The 24,519-nt window shown below is 43.4% G+C and overlaps 1 protein-coding gene across 1 annotated transcript; it reads left to right on the top strand.

The window, feature by feature from the left end:
* The first annotated feature begins 927 nt into the window (after window positions 1–927).
* rassf7a (Ras association domain family member 7a) lies at window positions 928–21,857 on the top strand. The gene is made up of 6 exons (XM_086163046.1): window positions 928–1,351; window positions 16,268–16,467; window positions 17,141–18,063; window positions 19,750–19,924; window positions 20,001–20,108; window positions 21,575–21,857. Exons 2-6 carry the CDS (start codon window positions 16,365–16,367, stop codon window positions 21,604–21,606), a joined length of 1,341 nt encoding a protein of 446 aa, XP_086019172.1. The 5' UTR covers window positions 928–1,351; window positions 16,268–16,364; the 3' UTR covers window positions 21,607–21,857.
* Window positions 21,858–24,519: the final 2,662 nt, after the last annotated feature.

Consider the following 24,519-nt stretch of genomic DNA (forward strand, 5'->3'; position numbering starts at 1 on the left):
TTACAGATGTATTGGCATTGGTTCCTTGTTTGGCCAGTGATGAAAAATAAATAATTAGAACAGTAATTCAAATATGTGCCTTTAGTAATGAGGAAACAATGAATTCAGAAAAAAGTGGACATAAACTTCGCAGGAAACTTTTGTTTTTATTTAAAAAAAAGTCCAGTTCCCTGCTAGTTGTTGTCCATTGAAACTGTTATCTGCTTGTAAATGAATACTGTCTTGTCATAAAATATCAGTTTCCACCTTGTTTGGATCAAATCGTAAAGTTTGAAAGGCTTTTGTACAGAACCGACCAGCCAATTCTTCAGATCCAAAACATTCAGCCTGACCTGCAGGTGAAGCTTGACCATGTTCCATTTGTGAGAGGGAGGGAGTTGTGGCAATCTAACATTTAGTATTTTGTCTCAATAATTAACAGCAGTCTTCAATGCAGGTTTCCCCAAGTGGGGCCGTGTGGTCCGATTTAGGTTGCATCGTTCTCTTCATAACCCGCAGAGTGTTATTGAACTCAAAAGCAGACAAACGCACAAAAAATACTGCACCTGGTCTGCCGAACTATGACCTCATTCCAGGAAAAGGAAGAGAAAATCACCTGACAGACTCATTTGTATAATCAGCTGTTCATGTGACTGGAGGCAGGCTCAGATGTCTAACGCCCCGGGTCATAGAAGACACATCTGCCTGCAAAGAGATCGTTGTTTCCTCTGATCTTATCCCAGATTTCTCTCATGCCCTTGACTAAAGACTACAGAACACAGAAAACATTCTCTTAGAAAACCGATAGCAAGCGAGAACAACACCGAGGCAAACAAGCGTCGTCAAACTACCTGAGAAAGGGGGAGGTACCTGATCTGTCAGCACAGCAAGGAAGGGTGGGGAAAAAAGAGAGAGGAATGACTGATAGGGTGTGTTTCTGTGTGGGTGAGAGAGAGTAGGAGGAGGGCTGTGGATAGAGCGAGAAAGAGAGAGAGAAAGAGAGTGAGAGCGATAGAGAGCAAGAGGAAACTTGCAGTCCCTCAGATCTTGGCTGTGGTGAGGACACCCAGGAGAAGTGCATTCCTGAGGCAGCCAGCGAGGAGACGGCACGAAGGAGGGGAAGTCGCGACATCCTTCAGATCTCACCGTGACCACGTCTGATTGCCAGTGACCTCCGCCGGACTCAAACGCTCCTCACACACACAGACGCACACACGTACCCAAACAGTGCATAGCTTCCACACCAACAGCTGAACCGGCTCTGCTGCTCTGTCAGAAGGATTTCCCTCAGTTAGCCGGAGAAGTGGCGAGAATTATAACAGACCCATCCGCGTTTACAGGACCGAAAAATAAGCCGAGGTCCACCTCCGGGGTGAGTACAAGGATTACCTTGGGATTGTTTAAATCTGTCCTTTCTCATCTGAATTCTAGTGGGAGAGAAGTTTGTCCCAAGTCAGGTGTTCAGCCTAGGGTCTTGCTTCACCCTTTGTTTGGGATATTATTTATAAGTGTGAGCTCATGTGTGCATTTTTCATATGACACTGAAACTAATAGAATTTTATTTCTTCCGGGGGGAGGGGGTGGATTGGGGTTAGAGGGGTGGGGGGGGATACTGAGATGTGGTTGATACTTGATCCACTACCTGGGTGTGAAACAAAAGGACTCAAACCTGTTTGGTGCTTTTGTTTTTAAGCCATTTATGTGGATTTTTGTTTATGGATCAGCACATGCGTGAGACACAGTCTCCTTGTGTCTGCATGTGTGTGTTCCCAAGAAAACATTTGCAAGAAGAACCGAGAGGCGAGTGCAGGAAACCTATTGCACGAGTCAGGCTGCTCCGTTTATCTCTAAGAATTAAAGATTCATTTATGGAGAGGCGCGGGCAGAGTTCATTTCACTCGCCAAGGGTTTCAAGCTGTCAACATGCTACACAAGTCAAATTAAAACATCATGCAAAACCAATGTACCAAACCACACAGGTTATTTAAGCGTTGACTCATCATCATACACGGTGTGTATCTCATTTAACGTTTCTCAGTATGCCGTGTGTCAGACGGAGGAACTCATTAGCGGGCTGTATTTGTTATCCAATCAGAGACATTGATTGGAAAACCTCCCTCCCCAGGGGAGGTGATTATTTTTTTTCCTGACTGACTGTGGGAGTTACAGTAATACTTCACATGCTATCTCTGTTGAGTCTCACACTGAGAACTCCGTTCCAGAGCGATAACGTCAGCATACGGGATGATTTTGTTTTTTTTTTTTAAGGAAATGATTCAAAAGGGCAAATTCCACCTAAGCACATCATCATCCCAGGCTGCAAGTTATTAAGTGTAGCTATGTATGCTGTTATTGTCCTTTTCAATTACCATTGTTAAAATTTACCAAACATAGTTGACCTTTAGGTCGCCGTATCGGTGATTTTCACTGATTCTCAGCCGTGTCTAGTAATAACCTCTTCTCTCCCCCTTTGTGTATCCATCGCTGCCAAAACATTCCTTATTTTCTATCATATGGATGAGCCAGTTTCAAAGAAATGCAATGCCTCGTTCTTTGCAATCTTTATTTTACTGTCCTCTTACCACCCAAATATTTAGACTCCTGTCCTCATTTGGAGCAGGATAGTCTGCCCGTCTCTGTTTCTATAATCAGGGCTGTCTCTCATTCAGCTCTCCTGGCGGGGAACGCAAGGCCGTCCAGTCACAGTCACATTTCTTGGGATTCTCCTTGGAGATTGTTTTTTCTTCTTCAAAGCAATCCTTCATGCTGTGAAGTGACTTCATTTCTGGCTGCCTGTGTCAGGAGTGTCTCCCAACTCCCGCAGATGCGCTCAGAGCCAGAGGTAATTGTAAATGCCATGACATGTCAGCGAAATAACATGTTTGCATGTTTTGGGGCTGTAATCATTTTTTGGGTCGGTAGTTTGAACTACTTTCTCCCTCCGTCTCTCTCTCTCTTCATCTCCCTCTCCCGCTCCGTAGATGTCTGTCCCACTATATTGCTCGGTCTTCGTCTCTTCCTTACTCTTTCCGTGTGTCCTCCCTCTTGCTCGTGCAATGGGATGGAAGCTAGCGCTGCGCTCACTTCGGATCCATTAGGGAGGGAAGCACACTGCAGTGATAAAAGATTGATCCAAAATCCTCCTTGCGTTGCATTCGCATCCCTCACGCCTGTCTCCCTCATCCTCTGTCACACCTGTTTCCAATCCAAAGTCAACCCGCTTTTCAATTTATTAAATCATCTGCTTGCCTATAAATAAATCACCCTTGCCAAGTTTACTATGCTGTACTACTGTGCATAATTCTGTCTTCCAGTAGAATGCTGCACTCGGCCCACAAAGACAATTAGATATCTTCATATCAATTAATAATTCCAATGTGGTAAATAAGAAAAAAATAAACGAGGAGTTTCGATTTCCCCGGAGACTTCCTGTACCCGGATTGGCAATCTGTGCTTGGCTCATGGAACCACTAAGAGACTGGCTGCCGGCCCAGCATATTTAAGCCCCACTTCACCTGTTGTGTCCGAGGAAGCAAACACAAACACAGCAAACCTTTAGTTTGTCAGCTGGAAGGCTGTAATTACAGAGAGGAAGGAGGGGGGATTTGGAGAAAGAATTTCACTGCGGTTCTGCTTTTAGATCTCAAGAGTTGGAACTTTTACGAACACCTGAAAACACATTTTTGTGTGCTGTAAAAAGAAAGAAAAAAATAACTCTGAAAAAAAGTGTTTCAAGTCTGATTCCAGAGAGCAGTTTGAGAAATAGAGCCCCGAGGGAATGGCTTGTTGCCAGGTGCACAGCATTCTGCTTGTTTTTGTCTTCATTGGGATTGTAGCAGAAACTGCTAAAATGGTCAAGTATACAGTACCTGCCATGGAAATTAAGTGTCAAAACTGGGGGCTTATGAAATAATACACAAATATTGCAGCTTGATGACATGCTTATTTTACTTTGAATTAAAAGACAGTGAACAGAACACAGTAATGCAGAAGATTTAGGAGGAGTTTGTATCACTGGCTGGCTTTTACATGCATTTCTCATTAAAAGAAATCCCTTCTAATACCATTCACAGCTGTCTGCATTCAATTTGATCTGATACACTCACATGCACTCACACACTGTAGAATATTAGTTAAATTCACGCCATCTGCCAAATACTTGCCAAATACTCCCTTCAGGGGTCGCCACAGCGAATCAAACTCCTCCATCTAACCCTATTCTCTGTGCCCTCTTCTTTGTATCCTCAGCCAAATAGTTGCTCATCACGAAAAATAGTGTTTGTCCCTCCAGTGAATATAATTTTGACTAAATTTACTTGACCTGCTGTGTTTATCATCCAATGTATTCTCAGTCCAGTCATCCAATCTGGACCACAGACCACAATTGATAGTGGCCTTCCTTGTATCATGTTTTACATCATGTAACAATGTTATCACTTGTTTGCGCTCTCATATTCACCACGTATTTGGTTTTATTTTCCATTAAATGTTCAGTATTTCAATTAAAGTCAAGGTCTTCAACTGTCATACACGACAAAGCAGCATAATGTCTGGTTTGTGCCGTCTCAGAAACGGACATCTAAGATATGTGCTGAAAAATTTCATTTGGACTTTTGAGCTGCATAAAACCCTAAACCTTAAACCCTGCTCGTCAACCCACTTCCTCAACTTCTGTCTTCGCTCATGCAAAGGGGTTTAACATTATTGATGCTTAAAGACAGTCAGGCAGTCCACCAGGAGGCAGAGTGAGAAGCCAATAAATCATCCAGTGCTCAGGAATTGTTACAGAAGCCTCAGGATGTCGTTTTCATCCATGAGAGGACTCGTCCAGAAATGTGTTATATAACCCTGGTGACATGTGGCTACACAAATTCTGTCAAAATGGGAGTGACAAGAGCCTTGTCGAAAAGATGTACAGCATAAATCGCCGGGAATCTATATAGATAATTAGACATTTATTTAAAGTAACTGTACTTTCTCGTACGTTACAAATCCTCACTCCTCATCCCTTTCCATTTGTCAGGCGTGCGCAGGTCAGAGGTTTGACTGAACCATCTTCTCTTAAGAATGACATTTCAGAGCTCTTACTACCTCAGGACACGTTCCCAAGTGAGCCCAGCTCACCGTGAAGTCCCTCAGAGTGAATGCTGTCTGGGTGAACTTACTTGTGCCCTCATGACTCCATGGATGTTTGCTGTCTCACATCACCGAACCACAGCCTTAAATCTCCTTTTGTGTTCTCACTGCTCAATCAGACAGGCAGGTCACAGTTTTGGGGGGGTTATGGATGGCCTCGTCTGTTTGTCTTTCTGTCTATGACTCTACTCTTACGCTGTCTGGTGATTGTAGCACAATAAACATCCCTGCCAACCCTTGGGGATGCTCATGTGACTGTTTGTGCATGACTGTGTATGTCCTGGGTATGCCGTGTGTATATGCGTGTGTGTGTGTGTGTGTGTGTGTGTGTGTGTGCGTATGCAATCGCGTATGAGTGCGTGTGAGCTGCAGGTTGCTCCCTTGTTCAACCAGCCATGCCGTGTTTACCCTCTGCACACAGAGCTCTCTTGGCAGTAAATAACTTGGCGCCTCAATCAAGGGCCCAGGACAGGGCGGCGGGGGCGGTCAAGACGCCAGCGAGAAAGAAAATGTCTGCTTTAGGACTTGAAAATACTAAATCAGCCAAAAGGACAGGGGCAGGTGTGTTTGACAGCCCAGTACCTCACTCTTGAGGAGCCCAATGTTGGACATGTCACTGAACACAGATGAGTGCAGTTGGATTCTTTAGAAAAAAATCAAATCTTTCTCAAGAATAAAAATTACTTGATGCACAAAAAAATCTTATGCAATCAATCAGATCAGAGGGTTTTAGCTTTATTTCACGCATAGACAGTAAGGGATTTTGCTGTGCCAAAGAGCTGAGGATGTTGCTCAGTGTACGCAAAAAAATTTTACATCCTCACTAATGTTGTGTTAAAGCAACCGAAAAGTCGTGTGAAAAAATGTCACGCTTCTAAATTGCTCCCCGGTGCTCAGTGTTTTACTGGAGCATCTGGCATTTTTCAGCTGAGAAATGGTGCACAGGCGGTCACGGGCCCCTAGGAATTAGCCTAATACACGCTGCTCACTTTGAGTGATGTGTAACTATTATACACAGGAAAGAAAAAGACCCTAATAGACAGGTTGTAGCTTTTAGGTCTTGAAAGATTTTTGATGATTTATCAGGCAGCTCAGGAAGTCTTCAAACATGCTTGGAGATTCATCCGGTCCATCTTTTACTTTGCAGATCAGAGGCAGTTTGAGATCAGTCTGTCCCGTGAAAAACTGTGTGTCTTTGTTTGAGAGTGTTTCACCCAGACTAGCATGATTCCCAACGCCCCGTCGCACAGAGACCAAAGCACATGCATTTTTTCATCTATAGAGATGGACGGATAAGCCGTACATTCACTGACATGTTCCCCGCTTTTTTTAGTGGCTTAAGCAGTCATGTTAGACAGAGAGCCGGGCCCTGTTCCAAAAATGCAAGTTTAGGGGTTGCTGGGATACTTTGCTTCAGACCTCCCTTAACTCTTTAATATTGACCAATCCCTAAGACAAGCTTGAGATTCTACCCCAGCGGTCCCCAACCTCTGGTCTCCGGTACCAGAACCGGTCCACGGATCATTAGGTACCGATCCGCAGAGAAAATATTTCCTGGTACAAATTATAGTTATTCTGGAACTTATTTTGAAAAACGACTGTTTCCGCCCTTGCCTTACTGCCTCACTTAATATTGGAATTGCCTCATGTAAATTGTAAACATTGTATTTGGATTAAATACTGTTTTTTAAGATTAAGATTAAGTTTTAGTTATTTTAACCCCCACGCCTCTAATTGGGCCATGGAAACATTTTCCGGCTAAAAATGGTCCCTGTTAAAATAAAGATTGGGGATTACTGTTCTACACAACAAAAATGTACACTCGGTAAAACAAACCGTGCTTTTTCATCAAGTGAGTGGCACAAATTGTTATCTCTCATGGAGTACTCTCATTAGAGTAATGTGGCAACAACAAACGTTGTAACTTTGATCCATTTCGATTTGGCATATCTCAGACATTTTGGTTTGAGCACTGTTGAATATTTTCCCCTTTAACAAACACTCATCTTTTTGCCGTCCAGCCTCCTTTTTTCTCACTCCTCCCCCGCCTCCTTGCTCTTTTTTTCGTTCCCTTGGGAAAGCTGACTTATCTGTAAAGTGTTAACTCCGCAAGAGCGGTCTTGTCACCATTAAGCTCCGTGTGTACATTTGTATCCATGCCAAACGTCACCTTGGTGATCCTGAGGCAGAGGAAAGAGCGATGTGTTCCTAAGTGAAGAAGCACCTGTGACTCTTTTTAAAGTATTCCTTAATACTGGGAATTCGCTATAAATCTGCACTGTACCTTTCCTACACCCTGTTTCTTACCCTCCCGAACACACACACACGCTGCTTTCATACAAGTGATCGTTACTCCTCCCCTGAGTAATGACAGGGAGAGAGAGTTGTGTGTGACACCTCTAGATCAAACCATAAATCAGGCTTATAGAGGGGCCCACCCTAAGCCTTCTGATCCAAATGCAACACAAACATCCCACCCTTTACTTTCAGAGTATTTTAAATGCATACATTCGAGTTGGGTATCAGATGTCAGTGTTTTCAGTAGTGGCAAAGCTCTGGGATTTGAAAACCACTTTGTTCTGAAAGGTTAAACTGACTGGTTGGAGTTGTAATTTTTTTTCATAGAAGATTTTTTTTACTATTCAAACTCCACATCTCCACATTCTTTTGATTGTCACAGTGACATTTAACTAATTGCTCTATCGGTTTCGTCTATCTCTCATATCTCTGTTTCCAGAAGAGATAAACAGTGACTCCATTTATTTCTTCCAATGCGTTTTCAGTTTTAATTAATTCATTTATGTGAATCTTTTTTAGCCGGTTGTGTTTTAATTATCTTAAATATATTACACCGTGGATTACACAAAACAACTATGAAACTTTCCCGAAATGTTTGTTGGGTGTTGAGCAAACCAAGGAAAAACCCATTAACCTAAGGAGCACATTTGCATCTGTCCGGCGGGGATCTGCGGTTCCAGATGGAACCTCATTATTTACACTAGAATACAACCGTAAGGCCTCTCTTCATGATGAAAATTGTCATTTAAAATGGCTAAAAACACACAAAACACTTATCATCGAAACACATGAATATGTTATTCTGTAACATATTTTACATTCCGCAGTGCTTGTCTGTTTACAACCGTCCAGACTTTACCTTATGTCCGCACGGTCGAATTAAATCACTTAAGTGATAACGGAAGCACCATATCTCATCTAAAGCTGCGTTTTGTGTCGTTATGTGAAAGGGTAACTACAGGTCTGCAAACTTGTCTTGTCTTTGTATCCCTCATTCCAAAGGCCAGGTATGCTGGAACTCCCAAGGTAAATATTATCTGGGTGTGAGAGGAGATGTGCATGTCAGACTAACCTTAGCATTGGAGTAAGATTTTATTCTTTAGAGCCTGTGGTTTTCTTAGAGTTCCTGGCAAGTGCACAAAAAATGTTACAGTCAGTAACCCAGGCTCAGAGAGCTGAAGTTGAATCAAAAGAAACACAGTGGTTAGCCACAGTAGTGGCTAGTGCATCGACGTGCTGGGAGGAAACTACCGGAATTCTCCATTATCACCTGTATAAACATTAATCCCGCTGACAAATCAATGTTTACTCTTAGCTTGAGTCATATATTTTTGCTGCAATATTATCATTCCAGCCCCGCTAAAGAATGTGCACCTGCTTTGTCTTGTAGTGGCAGCAACCCATGGCTGCAGGGCTGAACTGAAGTCCGTTCATTCAGGCACACGTGTACTTCAGTGGAACCTGAGCATTTTAGTTCTTGCAACCCCATCTACACTGCACATTCATCATTCTGCAAAGGGAGGGTCAAACATCCAACTACCCCTAAAAAGCCCATTTAGAGCAGGGTAGAACCTTAGTGTTTTCTATCTTATATATATCACACCCTCTATCTGCCCCTTGTGTTGACTGGGACAGCTGTTAAGCTTTTGAAATCTTTATTAGGCAGCACTCGAGGATTGCGCGTTGAGGAAATGAAATATGGTGGGGTTAAAAACCAGGAGCAAATAATTAATATTAGCGGATGTGAAAATGACTTTTAAATTACTCATGAGGTCAGCCTCCAAGCTCAGGCTCTCTGAGGATTTGTATGATCACGTCAGCAGGACGTTTGTTATACAGGATCTCCTTCTTGTGCACCTGCTAAAAGCGGAACTATAATGTCCTTTTCAATCTACCAACTAGTCGTGGTTTCACTTTTTCCGTTCATTTCCACGTCCGTCCCAAATTAAACATTAGGCCTTGAGTTGAGTCAGTCTGTCTGGCGTCTTTGCTGCACCCATGATAAGTTGTGTTGGCTCGGCGAGGGCTGAATATGTCCCACTATCTTTAAGTGTGCATCTACATGCATGTGTTGTCTGCTGATATGAGCTGTGTGTGTTATCTAGTGTCTGTAATTTTGGCTGGGAACAAAGCAATGTCCCTCTTCCCTGGCAAGCAATGCTGAGTCAGGTCAGGAGTATATAATTACACATGGGTGCCCATCAGCAGTTTGACAGCCTTCTTCTCTGGCTCACCCAGCGATAGCAACTCCTCTGCTAGCAAGGCTACGCCTGCACGCAGCCAACCCACTCATCCACAGCCGAGCTCTCTGTGGAGGCCAGCGCTGCCTGGACTTCCAGAGGCTATTTGCAATTCTGCATTATCATTCTCACCATTAGCTGCTGGCACTATGGGTGGATCCATGAGTCAGCGCAAACAAAGTCCTCGTTTCTTATGTACTTCCCCCTGCTCGGTTTCCGGGTCAGATGCAAACAAGTAAATGATGACTACCGGGGCAGGTATGAGTAAGTCTTTTTTTTCAATGAATAATATATTGTTATTTTATTGTGGCAAGAGCTATATACACTATTGTCACCACATGCTTGCTGAAGTGTACTTCATGCCTTCTCTGTGAAATTCAAAAGTGTGCTAGGTTTGTTACTATGTCCGCTGTGTTAAGAGTTATACAACTATACTGCTTTTTCACCCCAACTTCTCTCTGATTTTCACGCAAGGTCACAGTCTTGTTGATTTTTTTTTTACAGTGTGAGTGTAGAGGAACTGACAAGCACTGGTGATGGATAGACTCTCAGTTCTACCTTCCCAGCGATCACATTCAATCCTGAACCCTACCGTGACCTCGCCAATTCTCACTTGCATTTAAGCGTTTATTTCCATAGCATTTTTGGTGTCTGCAGTTCAGGATGAAAATGGACATGTTTTTCTCGGCTTAGCTATGATTTTGAGCTCGCAACATTATAATTCCGAGTGCCCTTGATTTGGAGGCAGAAGTGTCCCCTGATTTAATGAACCACCGATTCACTCTCATTGAGATTTCACACTTGGAGGAGCCCGTCATTATAATGGAGAAGGCTGAAGGCTGCAGCAGAAGATCTCCCTATGCAAGTATGACGACTAAAGCTTATTAGCGCTGTTTCTCATTTCTTCGCGCTCTATCATTAGCATGTCAATAGAGAAGAGACACAGATGGACTGGGGACATTTTCAAAGAGTTAGTAGGTCACAAACATTTGGATTTTGTTCTGAGAAATATTTGCCATGTTAATGCGCTGTAAGTAAATGCATTATTCATCAGGTGTACTGAAGCTTCAGTGAAGGCCTTTTAGTAGAGAACCGTGCGTTCGTTGATTCTAATTAACAAGCTGTATATCAGAAAAGCCAGGCTTTCGTTCATGTGGAGGAAGAAACATTATTCGCATGCATGCAAAAACATAATTAGTGTAATCATGAAATGCATAGTTTTACATGCATATTTACTTAACAAATAACATGATATCATCGTAGAAGCCCAAGCAAAAAAAAAAATTTGACCTAGTTTGCTGGTTCAGAGGTGGTAGCTCCCGGTGCTGGCTGATGTTTTGATGACGTGTGACACAACTTGTCCAAATAAACTGTCCTGCTGTGAGTATTATTTTTCTGTTTTGTCACATACTCTTAAGAGTAATGATCTCAATGTCAATGGAAAATCACCAGTATCTTCCAGTAAAATGCCTCTGAAGACCCCCCCCCCTCATGTCCAGTCACCCACTCCCTCCCTTCTCCTCAACCTCACAGCTGGAGTCCTGCTGATAATGACTCATGCATGAATGTTGTGATGATTTGAATGCTGTCACTGCCTCTTGACCTACTCACATACCCACAGAGTATTTGTCATCTGTTTACAGTGGATTTGGAACCAGCTTTTTCTTTCAGAAATTCTAGTATTTGCTAAATTATGATCGGGCTTATCGGTTTTATCGTTGCAAGTTTCTCTTGAATGAGGTGTTGAGAAACGGGACTAGTCTTGTGTGCAGACATTAGCCTATTTAATTCCACAAATGAAGCGGCTGACTTTTTTCAGTTTATAAATATATGAGCTTGATAAATAATTCATTGTGTAAAAGAAGTAGTCAAAGCCGCCATCACCAGTTTTTGGAGTCCGGTATTAAAGTTTCATGTTTGAGATGTTGTCATGTCCTGTTGTGGTTGTGGAAAAAAAAACAACAAAAAAACGTTGAGACGTTGGTATACATATACCGGTAATACTGAAACACACTGATAATTTTTCATCTCAATCGAAGAGTCATTGTGGCTGTGAATCGTCGGCTATAAGTATGCAAATCTTTTTTTACCATTCTGTTGTTTATGTTGAAATTTGACAAGTTTTTGCTCCACAATGTATTAACAGTGACCTAAAAAGTGATCAAGCCTTGAATCTGAATGATGATTTTTTTTGAATAATATGAAGGAAAACATTAGGGTATTATGGCCAACTTCTCTATAATCATACTCATTTTGGTGCTAATGGTTCCTCGAGGATGAATGTATTTTTTTAAAGAAGGCCCGCGGGTAGGGGAAGACAAATGGACTATTTTTGTACCCATTTGGCAAGTAGGAATAAGTTATTTCTTGATGATTACGGAGGAATACCCTCATGATTCACGTCAAGATTTACTCAGAAAAGCTGTAAGTTCTAATTGCACAAAGCATGAATGATCTGGTTCCAGCATCTGCTGTTACTTTTAAGTCTCATTGGTCTTTGAACAATTAAATTAAGCTCATATGGTGGGCTGAACACATCGGATGAGGAAAAGAGATGGAGTGGAGTACAGAATGCGACGCAGAAGAAAAATGGCAATTTTATCTTTCAAACTTTATTTATTTATGCCGACACAAGAGATACGACAGTAAAGATGACGCCAGAGGCCACATTGAGGGAACATTGTCTGCTCAGTGCGGACGTATAACAATGGTGTCTGTGCACGAGCGCAGATGAGACCAGGCCACTCGGTGCCAGAGTGTTACTGGCTCTTTGAGAGTTTTTCTGTCTCTGCCAACCTGGAGCAGAGTGGCACAGAGCTTAGAGCTTCTCCCTGCACTGTTCATTGTCCTCAGAAAGCAATGTCTAACCTATTATGTACACATTAACCAGTCTAAGCCGGCTCATTTTTTTTTCCTGCGTATACCGATAGGGTTTTTCACAACGAGTGCCGTGTGTTTAAATTTGTTGTTTGTTTGCCAATCTGGGGTATGGCTCTGATTTAGAGTGTGATGCAGTCACTGCTGTTGACTCCAGTCATTGTTTCTTGGATTCCTGTTGCTACAGAGATAGTTCTCTGAGCTAGAGCAACCGCTCATAAAGATAACGCTAGCAGCGTATCTGCTCGCAAACACACCCGCACATGCAAGCTGGTACATGATTGCATACATGCCCAGCCCTTGACCATTGTGCTAGCGAGTTCTGCACTTGCATACACACGCGTGTTACACACCTACTATTACTCTACATGTAGCCTGAAGGCACCATCATTGAGAAGCTATAGTACATTCATAACTCTCCTTTGAATTTTTCTAGTCTGGTTTGGTATTTTACTGCATGTCCAAGTGCTCCAAATGAACACCAGATTTATCAGGTTTTACTAAAGAAAATATAGATTTATGAGCAAGTCAGTCCAAACATTTGTTCATCTGTGTGTGTATTTTGGGTCTGAGTGGAATGTGGGTGTCTCCCCAGGGATCCATGTCAAAGCTGGCCAGATATAACATGTTTAATTTTTAAATCTCAAAGAACTAGAGTCATGCTGCAAAGTGGACATCCGGTAATAAAAAGCTCAATGTGGAGGATTCCCTGTACGGCTTGTCCAAAAAGGCCTGTCATTTCACAGCAGGGCGCTGTTCCTCAAACACAGTGGCACAGGGACAAGCTGAATCGTGCCATGTGTGTCTGCCGGGCTGTGTAACAAGTTGTGCCCTGAGCAGAATTCACAGAGGAGCTGGGACGCTGTTTTTGAAGAGAGACGAGATAGGGTGATGAAAGAAGCAAAGTGAGTTATCTGGATAGGCGAGGGTTGATGAGAGGTGAGAGCAGGACGGGCACATTGCTCCAATCGCATATATTTTCTCATCTATTCCCTGTCTGTTTATCTATCTATTTGTCAAGACTGCTTCACATTTATTCTCCCCCTTTATCGTTGGCACATTGTCTGTATTTCGCACTGTCTCTCTTTCCATCCCTTTCATCATACAGTATGACTGGCCTCTTACTGAATTCAGCAAACAAGCCTCGAGTAGCTGCATGTGAATTCCCCGGTCAGAGAGCCAAGAGGGAGTGGATGATGGGAACCTACAACAAAACAATTACCTCCAACTTGCCTTGAGAAAACGTGACAAAAAACAGCTTCCGTGAACACGTTGTTTGGTTGGGTGGGTTCATGGTGCAATTATAAGTGGGAATCTGGGTGTTTTTAGGTTCTTTGTTTTTTTTCCTCTGGGTGTGGGTTGTAGTAAAGTAAGGCTAGGGTGTTTGGGTCAGAGGTGTCACTTGCCTTTTGGATGCAGTTGAAATTTTTTGATGATTTTGTTCAATTGAGTGTGTTTGAAGTTGCTGCTCTTGCGGTCTGAAACCAGCGTTTGTTTACAGCACGTGCATGTTGACTTTTGACAGTTCTTGTTCTTGAAAGGTATATATGTTGACTGTCAAGGTGTTGAATTTTTGCATGAATTTGGTAACTACTTATTGTTAACCATTTTTTCTTGAGAGCGCAGCCTCAATGATATGACACATAAGTCTGATTGTAAGGTTCAAAAACAGCATGAAGGTGTATCTTCTTCCAACTGTACCGCAATGAGATCTCACGGGATTCTGGAACTGCAGAGTGAAAAGGAGCCGGGTAAAGAGGATGTGTGGTTTTTGGTTTCATTATTCTTGCGAGAGACTGAATAGATGAGAACCTGAGGCAGATGTGTTTTTTTCCCCAGTAAATTTAGACGCTGTCATTCTACGGGTGAGGAGGGGGTCATAGGAAAGTGACATTCTTGTCAAAGATTCTTTTGTGTTTGTGTTTGTTTTTTAAAGAGATTACCGCAGTACAATTTTGAACGGAACAAAACTTTAGGTTATGTCTGCCTAAGTGTTTAAAAGTTAATTACCTTAAATCCACTTAGGTGAGAAGTCATTGCCCCCATACACACTTTTAGGCACTGAGTTTAATCTCTATTTTGGCAACATAAACAGAAGAGGCAACAACTGCTTTGGTATCACCACTTTTGCTCCTCTCCTTATGGCCTAAAGATTTCAAGTGCTTCTTCATGTTCATGTATCCATTTGCATTTGGCATGCTTGCGTGTGTGTGTGTGAGTGTGTGTGTGTGTGTGTGTGCGCTTGGGAAAAAAAAAAAAAAAAAAAACAAAGTAAATGATTGCCTGACTCCTCTCTCTGGGCTCCAACAGTCAAGCTTTAATCATGTATTGCAACACAGCACATTATGTGCCATCTCAGAGAAAAATACTGACTCCTCAACACCGATTGAAGTTTCATTTTTTTCTGCATTTTCACAACCGTCTCATATCCGTGTTCCTCTCAGATGACATCACTGCACTCAGATTGTGTTAAAGAATTTCCCACGTATACAATCACCCAGATCTCCTTCCCTGTGCCTGTTCCCCACGATCCCGCTCTATAAGCTCGGTCTGTGAACCGTGCCATCGTTCCCTGTGCGAGGTGTCATGTTGAGCTCTTCTGTGTTAAGTTGTTGCCACATCAGACAGGCTATTGCTCCCCAGCAGACTCTCTGTTTGGCTTCTAAACAGTTGAAGAGGAATTGCGGTGCAGGACACCCAGGTCAGCAACAGAGGAGAGGGGTGAGGTGTGGCACAGCATTTTTTTTTTTAAGACGTATAGGAATTCTTCTAGCGGGCTGTTTGTCTGTGCATTCCTTCAAGGCTGCTCTCTATAGACAGCCACTGGAGCACAGCCAGCCAATGAATGCGGAGCAAGTTAGTGGGGTTCAGTATTAAAACACCTCCCATTGAGAACCAGAAAGACAGACAGAAAGAGAACACCATCTGTGACTGTGGGTGAAGAGTTGTATTTTACCCACCTAGCCTGCAAAAGTTTCATTCACTGTGCCAAGTTCTATAGATAATCCTTCCTCTGCCTGAGGCATTTTCACTTTTTATGAGCACTGCGGTATTTTATTACCGTGTTTTGAAGCTCGGATGTAAAAATACAGGCAGACAGAAGGACTGAACATAATGATATTAAAGTTAAACCTGCTGCCCGGAAAGTGTCTTAGGTAACCCGCTGATCTGCTCTCTGAAGTCTTAGGGGACCCAGCTCTGGTCCTGCCGCGCAGGATCAAATGGGAGGGCAGAAACACGCACTTTTCCTATCTCCCCTGCTATGTTAACTGTGTATTTCTACGCACACAAACACCCACTCCCAAACATAGACACACTTGAGTTGCTCCACTTTTCCTGTCTGTTCCCTTCGGCAGTAAGCTATCATAACGGCTTTGAAGGAGGGCAGCAGAGCGTTTAATTGGGTTACAGATTGGCATTTATGCTCCCAGGTCCACAAGATATTGCCAGAGCGCTTAACGAACCACTAGGAACTTAACAAAATGCTATGCCGCTCTGACCGATCGGTTCCTAGTTTTTTTTTATTTACAAGTCAATGATGCTTTCTCAGCAGTGTTTTTTTCACACGGTCAATATTAGTTTATTAAATTTTCAGTTTCTACTCCAGAGTGACATTGGTAAGAGTGGGGGTGGCAGGCCAGTGCGTCCCATCCAAGTTGGAAACAACCTGCACTTCTTGGTGTCAGTGTGTTCTAACCATGTTTCTAACCTGTGTCTCTCTGCGGTTTGTCCCCCAGAGCCTGTGCCATGCAACATTGAACTGACCCAAGGAAAGCTGAAGCGATTACTTCTTGAAGACCATCTCACCCCTCACCCTGCTCTGCTCGGTTGAAGATGGAACTCAAAGTGTGGGTGGACGGAGTTGTGCGGGTGGTGTGTGGCCTGTCAGAGGAGACGTCGTGCCAGGATGTGGTCATTGCCCTGGCGCAGGCCATAGGTAAGAACCTTAAACTCTGGAATCATCCCAATATTTTTTTTATAGCAGGACATGTAACTTAAGGATCTTATTTTGGTGGCTCACAGGCCTTCACTGAGAACCTGATACAGAAGACTCCATTCCATTGTATATTTGTAGCAGTCCTTTCTAGTAGAAACCTGTCCATCTCCACCAATCTAAATGAAGTTTCCTGCAGGACTGTCGGGGACGTTTTGGAATCAGCTTGTTCCTCTTTCTTGCGAATTTATTCAAGCCATACGCTGCAGCAGCAGCAGCAGCATGAGCAACATAACTCCAGATTTAGCACTCTCCACTTTCCATGAGTGAGCTGCCTGCCAAGTCATTAGGGAGGGTTTGTCCTAATTTCAAGGTCCTTGTGGAAACTTCAGTTTATTTGAACATCTTTATGTGTTGGAAGTCTTACACAGCGTCTTTTTATTCTTCTCTCAGTCAGAGATTTAGAGTTATCTGCATCATCAAAATCCATCTGATGCCATTTGTTCACTTAGAAATACTCACATCGGGTCACTGGGAAATGTTAGGTTGACTGTTCTACTTCAATCGAGGGGGAAAACCACAGAGCTTTCTCAAATTGTGGTGTCAAATACTAAACCATTTGTGTTTCGTTACATTGTTTCACTCCTAAACTCCGTCTCCCTCTCTCTATCCCCAGGTCAGACCGGCCGTTACGTTTTGATCCAACGTCTCAGGGACACAGAAAGGCAACTATTGGCAACAGAGAAGCCTCTGGAGTCTCTAGCTAAGTTAGGCCAGCATGGTAGTGAAGTTCAGTTCTTCTTGCGACGAACCGGCCCGAGCAGTAGTGACTCACCTGCCTCAAAACAAGACACCCCTCCTCTGCTCTCACTGCCCAAGCATCCTGAGCCAGACGCTTCGAAACGCTGCCAGCCTAAGAAGTCTCTTACCTTTAACCTAGGGCCTTCCACTTCTCCAAGAAGCAAACAATTTAGGAGGTCTCCTCGGGACTCCCCTGAGGAGAGAGCGTCGCCGTCACCTTCCCCCAGCACAGTGTCCCCTCATGTCCCATCACCATCTCCCTCGCCACCAATAGGCCCATCCAAGGAGGAGGTGTTTAAGAAGGTTCTTCAGCAGCAGGAGAGACTGAGGGCCATCGAAGCACAGCTAGAAGCCCTGGCAAGGGAGTCTCATACCTGGGACAATCCCTACTCATCTCCTTGTCCTTCGCCAGTCTCAGATGCTCGCTTGCTGGAGGAGATGGACGCTCTGGAGCAAGCGATGCGGAGGAACCAGGCTGAGCTCGCCCACGAGCAATACTGGGAGGAGGAACTACAGTCAGAGGTGGCGAGGGAGCGAGGAATGAGGAGGAAGCTGGGGGAGCTCCATGCTAAGTTAGATGACTGTGGAAGGAGGCTGCATGAGTTCTCAGTTCGTTCCGCTCAGCTGGACCAGGAAATCCAGAGGGAAAGTCAGGCGGAAGTGAAAACCAACAGGCCCGAGGAGTCCCTGGACACTGTGAAAGCAGAGCTCCTGAGCCAGGAGAAGCTCGGCTCGGAGTTAGACGAGGAGCTATCTGAGACTGATAAGGCCCTGGAGAAGGCGGAGTCTTTGCTGCAGGTAAGACGAGAGGTCACAGAACTAGAAAAGGGGTTGTAAGGCCACATCAGCCTTAATGTTGTGGTGGTAGTGGTTTGGGGGGATGTAGTGCAAAACCTTCTGTGCCTGGACTGTACTATTTATTGCTCTCCCACCTGAACACTGTAGCCGACACATCAGATACTGGGGAAAAGATGATTTGCTGCATTATCACATGTATTTCCATGTTTTTTTGCATATAGATAATTATTCAAGATGTAACCTGAACATAAATGGATATTCACATCCGAAACTCTGTACAAATGTATATTTTGAGTCTAGTCGGTGAGACTGGTGCCATTTTATATGGATGTTTTAAACTTGAAAACAATAGTGAATGTGTTATACTGACCATATCTAAATATTATTGTACTATGTATTTGGAAAAGAGATTAAAGAAGAACGATTTGTTGTATGAAACTCAAGCATTGTTGGATCTAACCTGTCACAAATGGTTGCAGTTCTTGACAGTAGGGGTTTACTGCGTGGTTTTGATAGATGGCGCTTTAACTGTAAAAGTTGTCAGAGTTAAAAGGCTTCCCATCTAAACCAGACTTATGTAGCCACTTTGAGAAGTTGATGAATTTTAACCCGAGGCTGGAGAATTTCTATTTCATCAGTAACATGGTAGGTATTTTGTTTTTCAGTGTTTTATTACTGCATAATAAATGGATGACCTAGTACCAGCTTCAAGTACCAGCATAAATAAAGCATGATTGAAAGTGGGACTCATTGACTAACAGCAGTTACAGTTGTTTTCTGTATGCTATTTTTTCATCTGGAAACTAGTGTGACAATTCAAATGTGCCATAAATGGATTTGGGAGTGATTGTTAAAAATGTGAAAATCAAAATTGGCAACACACATGCAGGCTACCAGTGAAGCTTGGGTCCCCTGTGAGGAGTCAGATTTCTATTCGCCGTAAAATTCACTATTTACCATCGTCATCCCTCTTCAGTCGCTGATCAGCTGAGGCTACCAGCCGAGTGTTTAAACTGTCGGCGGTGATGAGCAGAGCTTTCCTGTCATTAGGTAAATGGAGGCAGAACTGCAGGCGTGAACTACCTCATCAGATTCCCCCAGCCCAATATCAATTTCACACACACACACACACACTCTCATACCGAGCACACCGCCGCTGTCTGCTCCCAGACACATTGATTAAGCACAAATGAATAGTCAATTATGACTGACAGATTGGCCCCTTTGTGTACATCAAACTTAAATCTGTGGGCACAACGGCGACACTAATATCCCAGTGGAGAACATCTAAACTTTACAAGTCCGGTAATGAGCGCAGCTCCGTATCCCATTTGTATGACGACCTGATGGAAACTGATGAAGTCAGATTCAAGCCTCTGGGCTGTGGGGGAGGATTCTCAGTCGCCTAGCGATCTGAGGACTGCTGATCAGAGATCGTACCCAACTGTGCCTTAGAGCGGTCAAGTAGAATCCAGTCATTGTAGCCTTGCAGACTCTGCTGCCCCCTTATGGAGAAAAGATAATGATTGTATTGGAAACCAATGGTGTGATGACATGGCCAGCCAGTCAGATGCCACCAGTGTTGATACCCTGCAACCTCTTCATTTTAAGCCAAAGCAAGAGGAAGAAGCTAAAGAATGCCCTTTGCTCTCCTTACCCATTTCTGTTTTATTTTTTCCATCGCAGGCCAAACAAGACGAATTGGAGGAGCTAAATAAGGAGCTGAGGCAGTGCAACTTGCAGCAGTTCATCCAACAGACCGGTGTCCTGCCAGCACACACACATTCCCGCACAGAGCTTCAGGAGCAGCTGGAGCAGTTAGAGCTGGCGCACCTTCTGCAGGAGGGATATAGGAACGAAAGTAAGAACCAGCTTATCGTGGCTCATCGTCAGCGATGTGACAGCTCATCCTCTAAACATCTCTTTTCCCCCTCAAGGCGGCATTGGAAGCCCTGTGGAATCCTTGCAGCGCCCCACTGCAAAGCAGTTCCTGGGACATCCACGGAACCTGCAAAACCCTCTGGTGTCCAGTCTCAACCCCGAGGGTGTGTATGTGTGAGACCCGCTGCTTCCCAAGTCCATCCTGCTCTGCTGCTCTCCCGCCCGTCCTCTGGTCCCACGGCCTTTGTTTTTTTTCTTTCCCAGCTGTTTTTTTTTTTTTTTTGTTTCTTTTTTGGTGGGTAGTGGAAGCATTTGTAAGGTGGAGGTCCCTGCTACTTCTCAATTGCTCCCTAATGCTTTGCCTTTCAGAATTGCAAGACCACTCGTCTGAGCCTCACTTTCCTCTCTGATTTCCCCTGCGCTTCTTTTAACAGTCGTTTCGAGCTACTTTCACATTGCTCCTTCCATATTCTGACATAGCATGTATACTTAAATTCTGCCGGTCTTCCTCCTCCCATGTCCTCCTTTTTCCCCTCCTCGCTCTTTGTCTTCAGACTAACTCACTGCCTTGGTTTCACGTTCGCACAACGTGAACTATCTCTTACTGACTTCCCTCTCTAATACAGGGCAGTCCACCACCCAGCAATTGTCTCCCGAATGCTTCGTTTCAATGTTTGCCACATGGATCGCACTGAGAATGACTGTAGAAGACATTCTGATTGTAGTGCGGTTTTATACGATACTTGGGAAAGTCCGAGAGCGTTGTCATTTCAGTTTGCCTTCTATGTATGGATACTATTTAAATGTAAGGAGGTGTATCTGTACAATGCCTTGTATCTTGGTAACGTCTGACATCCAAAGAGCAAGAGCCTTTTCACGGAGAGCTCTGCAAAAATGTTTTGCACTGTCCCGTTCTCTCCTTGTGTGAAACCTGGACTCCTTCGCCTTTTAAGAAATGTATCTTTCTGTTTTTTTTCCATTCTGCTATGAGGCAGTGCTACCGATGTAAGGCTTCGTACTGAATGAAGGGATACATTTCAAAAGTTGTGCCAAGGGGGCCATGGTTTGTTAAAGACATGCTTATTTTTCTTTTTCCTCCATTGGAATGGAGATGTCTGGTTCTTTTGCTGTTGTCACACTACACTTTTGACCTGTCAACACTCGCACTGTGCCTCCATAGCTTTACAGCGAGTTTACTCAGTAACAGACAAGTGAAAAAGACAAAGCTGTTGTTTTACTCACAACCAATCTTCTAGACTCTTAGCACTTAAGCATTTAATCGTCTCCGTGTTATGCTGACAGATCAAAGTGAAGTGTGCAGTCTCCTGACTTTATCCTGTGTGTTTTCTTTGTGGGACTAAACATGCACTTCTTGCTTTTGGGTCTATAGACAGAATAGCACCATGCCTGAATCATATTCTGTCCCTAAATGCTCCTCTTCGGGTACGCAGGGATGGAACACACTCCTCTTAGGAGAAAAGTATTAAGGGAACAGAGCTTGACTTAGCTCGAGTTTCTTACAGACGTATGAAAATATCGATTGCCCAGGTTTCTCGTGCAGTATCTGTAAGACTTTTTTTTTTCCAAACAAAGGGATCATCATCCCCACTTGTGTTTGTGTGTCTTGCAGTCCTGACAACCCGAGAGTCGGCATGGAGATAAAACATGGACGGCAGGGCCAAGGGAAACTTGTTCACTGTTCTGTCAACGTCACCTCTTAATTAATCCCTTTGTAACTTGTTATTATCATGATTTACATACTGTGTATATATATAAAACAAATATATTTACAGAGTTTTGGTACTGTAAACACTGCAAGTATCTGTATGAAATGTAAAATAATTTAGGAAACTTTTACCTAGAGCAATTATTACAATGTATTTAAATATAATAAAATGTCCACTGTGTTTTAGATAATCTTTTCTTCACTTATTGTATTTTATTACCAAATATAGGCAATATTTTTTTTAAATGATAAGCCCTTCGAAATGATCCCCTAGCTACAAATGAAAGCTCAGTCTACCAACCCTGTGGCAAATGAAAATGCCAGGATGCACTTCCTAAAAAATTTCACTTCCATGATTCTATGTGAAACGCATTATGAATATATTATAAGCACTGAATTATGCATGTTGCCTTCAGTGCTTGCGGTACAATGGGTCCTGAGATGCCACGTGACAATTTCAGGACATTTTAAAGGCTGTCTTCACAGGTGGCTGACTGAAAAGTGCATCTCTGGATCCTAAGTGAAGTGTGGTGAACATCCTGGGATCACATCTGCTGCTGAGAGGGTCGATACAGCACACAGTATCCACAAGGCACTGAGTATACAGCAACAGTACGCGGAAGACCTGTGAAGCAATAGATTTTGATTTTAGCATAGCCTGTTGAGCTTTTACAATCCTTCTATATTCATGCTATTAATATATTGAATTACAGCTTTTCACTGCCACCAGAAGGGACATCTGATTAGGGAAAGTCATGGATGCCTCTTGGTGCATGCGTGCTGTCTTTATCTCTATTCGTCAAAGTGAAGCTGACCGCACACTGACCCCGGTGATTTTATGAATAATTTCTTCAAGCGGATTCAAAAGAACTAACTGTGGCCAAAACATTGACCGTGTAATAAAATTGTCAGAGCTCAGCGTGTGTTCGGCTTCACTTCCCAACAGCCATGACCAGCCTCTCGTTTTTTTTTCAACGCTCACCAGACAACTCCAAGTATCTGGCTCGAAGACTTTCAACTGTTAAACATCGGTTCTGATATTTTTGATAAGACAGACGGTAGCATGGTGAGGTGAATGCACAACTCCTCCCCTTTCCTGTTTGTTTACCCTTGAGAGTAAATATGCTGGCTCCCACACGCTGTTGCCTGCCTTGTGCGCTTGCTCACGTCGGACTGAACCACGTAGATTCCGATAAACAACTGCTGTCATTTTTCGGAGGAATTTCGGGATTTCATTGACCTCGGCGGACGGAAGAAATAGTCCTTTCTGTCATTCACACTCCGAGGCCCTGTGTTTACGATTCAGAAAAAGTTCATGAGACGGGCAGTTTAGATTTTATTGCTTATTGGATTGGATTATAGTGAGAAGATTTAGAGCTGTCTGGCTTGGCAGGGGTTATATAATCTCCAAATCCTTGTGTAGTCCCCACTGTCGGAACAAGCCTGGTCCAACACTGACGCCTACCTGTGGATTTGAGCTAGACCACACGGTCAACATCAGAACTCTGGCTGTGTACTGAAAAAGTTCCCACCCGCACACTACATACACAAAAATATATAGAAAACTCATAATGAAACTGAAAGAAAACTCTATGTATTACTAAAGAAATCATCCATACACTTGTCACTGAGCGACATTGAACTGTTTTTAAAATCTACATGCAAGCTTATATCTATTCATTATCACTCACAGACAAATGGGTGAATGAATTAAAAAAAAAATCTCTTAGATCAGACATTAAGAGATTATGATGGTTTTTTTTTTTTTCAGAACAACGTGCTGAGGGAATTATTCTCACTCATACAATGGCAGTACACGTGTACTCCTGTCTAAATCTACTTAAAGATGTAAAAAGACCTTTAAACCTGATTGTTTGACCACGTTTCCGTGGATATAAAGCCAGTGGCTGTCCAGGAAAGAAGAGTTAGCGTCGGCATGTTCAAAATAGAATGACGAATGAGCAAATGAGTCTTAAAACACGGCCCTCATCCATCCTTGTGTGTCACGGTGAGACGTGTCGTGAATGGAATCGAGCCTCCTCTCAAAACCAGAGAAATACTCAACTGCATTGAACAAACGTTGAGATCTGACACGCTGAATGCTTTTCCAACTTTACTTCTCAACTCAGGAAGACACGGAAATGCAAATAAGAGCTTGGATTTGCGATGACAACAAAATGACGGGAGAGACGGGAATATTAATACTGATTTTGCTCTTGTTTTTCTTGACTTGAGAAACAGTGAACTTCTTTAACAGAAGGGCCCCTGGCCCTTGGTTGCTGAGGTGAAATAAAACCAAGAGCACTCACCATTGACCTTGTCGGTAGGTGGCATTAGAGGGGCGTGATCTATAGCAGTTAATATACACGCTCTACTGGCCCTTACAGAAAGTACAGTATGTGAAAAGGAGGAAGTAGGCTACTGGAGACCACTGGGAGGGCTGGCATGCTGAACAGGCCTGTCCCAGCGACGTGCTCTGGACGGGATCGAGATGTCTGGTGTCGGTGTCCCGTCTCCTTCAGTCGAGCCACGCAGGGGAGGTGTTGCCAAAACCAGGTTAGCCGCTGTCACACGCACAGTGGAACTGGCAGCTGGCACAATGTGCGTTAGTCAGTGGCTTACCTGCTTTTAGATCTTTACTATGGTCCTGGCAATAGCAGGCACACAATATGAGGAATTACACAGGCGACCTTTATATGGAACACGTTGATCCCACAGTCATGAATTGAGATGTGATAAACATGAGGAGAGGACATGATTGAATCGCAAATTATTGATGAGTAGGCCATATACGATAGAAATAATATAGCAGGACATAAAACCCAAGAAAGTAATGTCTTATTAACAGC

This window comes from Fistularia commersonii, chromosome 17 (assembly GCF_037954325.1).
Source record: "Fistularia commersonii isolate RoL2024-O1a breed Wild chromosome 17, RoL_Fcom_v1.0, whole genome shotgun sequence".
In the NCBI taxonomy this organism is placed as follows: domain Eukaryota; kingdom Metazoa; phylum Chordata; class Actinopteri; order Syngnathiformes; family Fistulariidae; genus Fistularia; species Fistularia commersonii.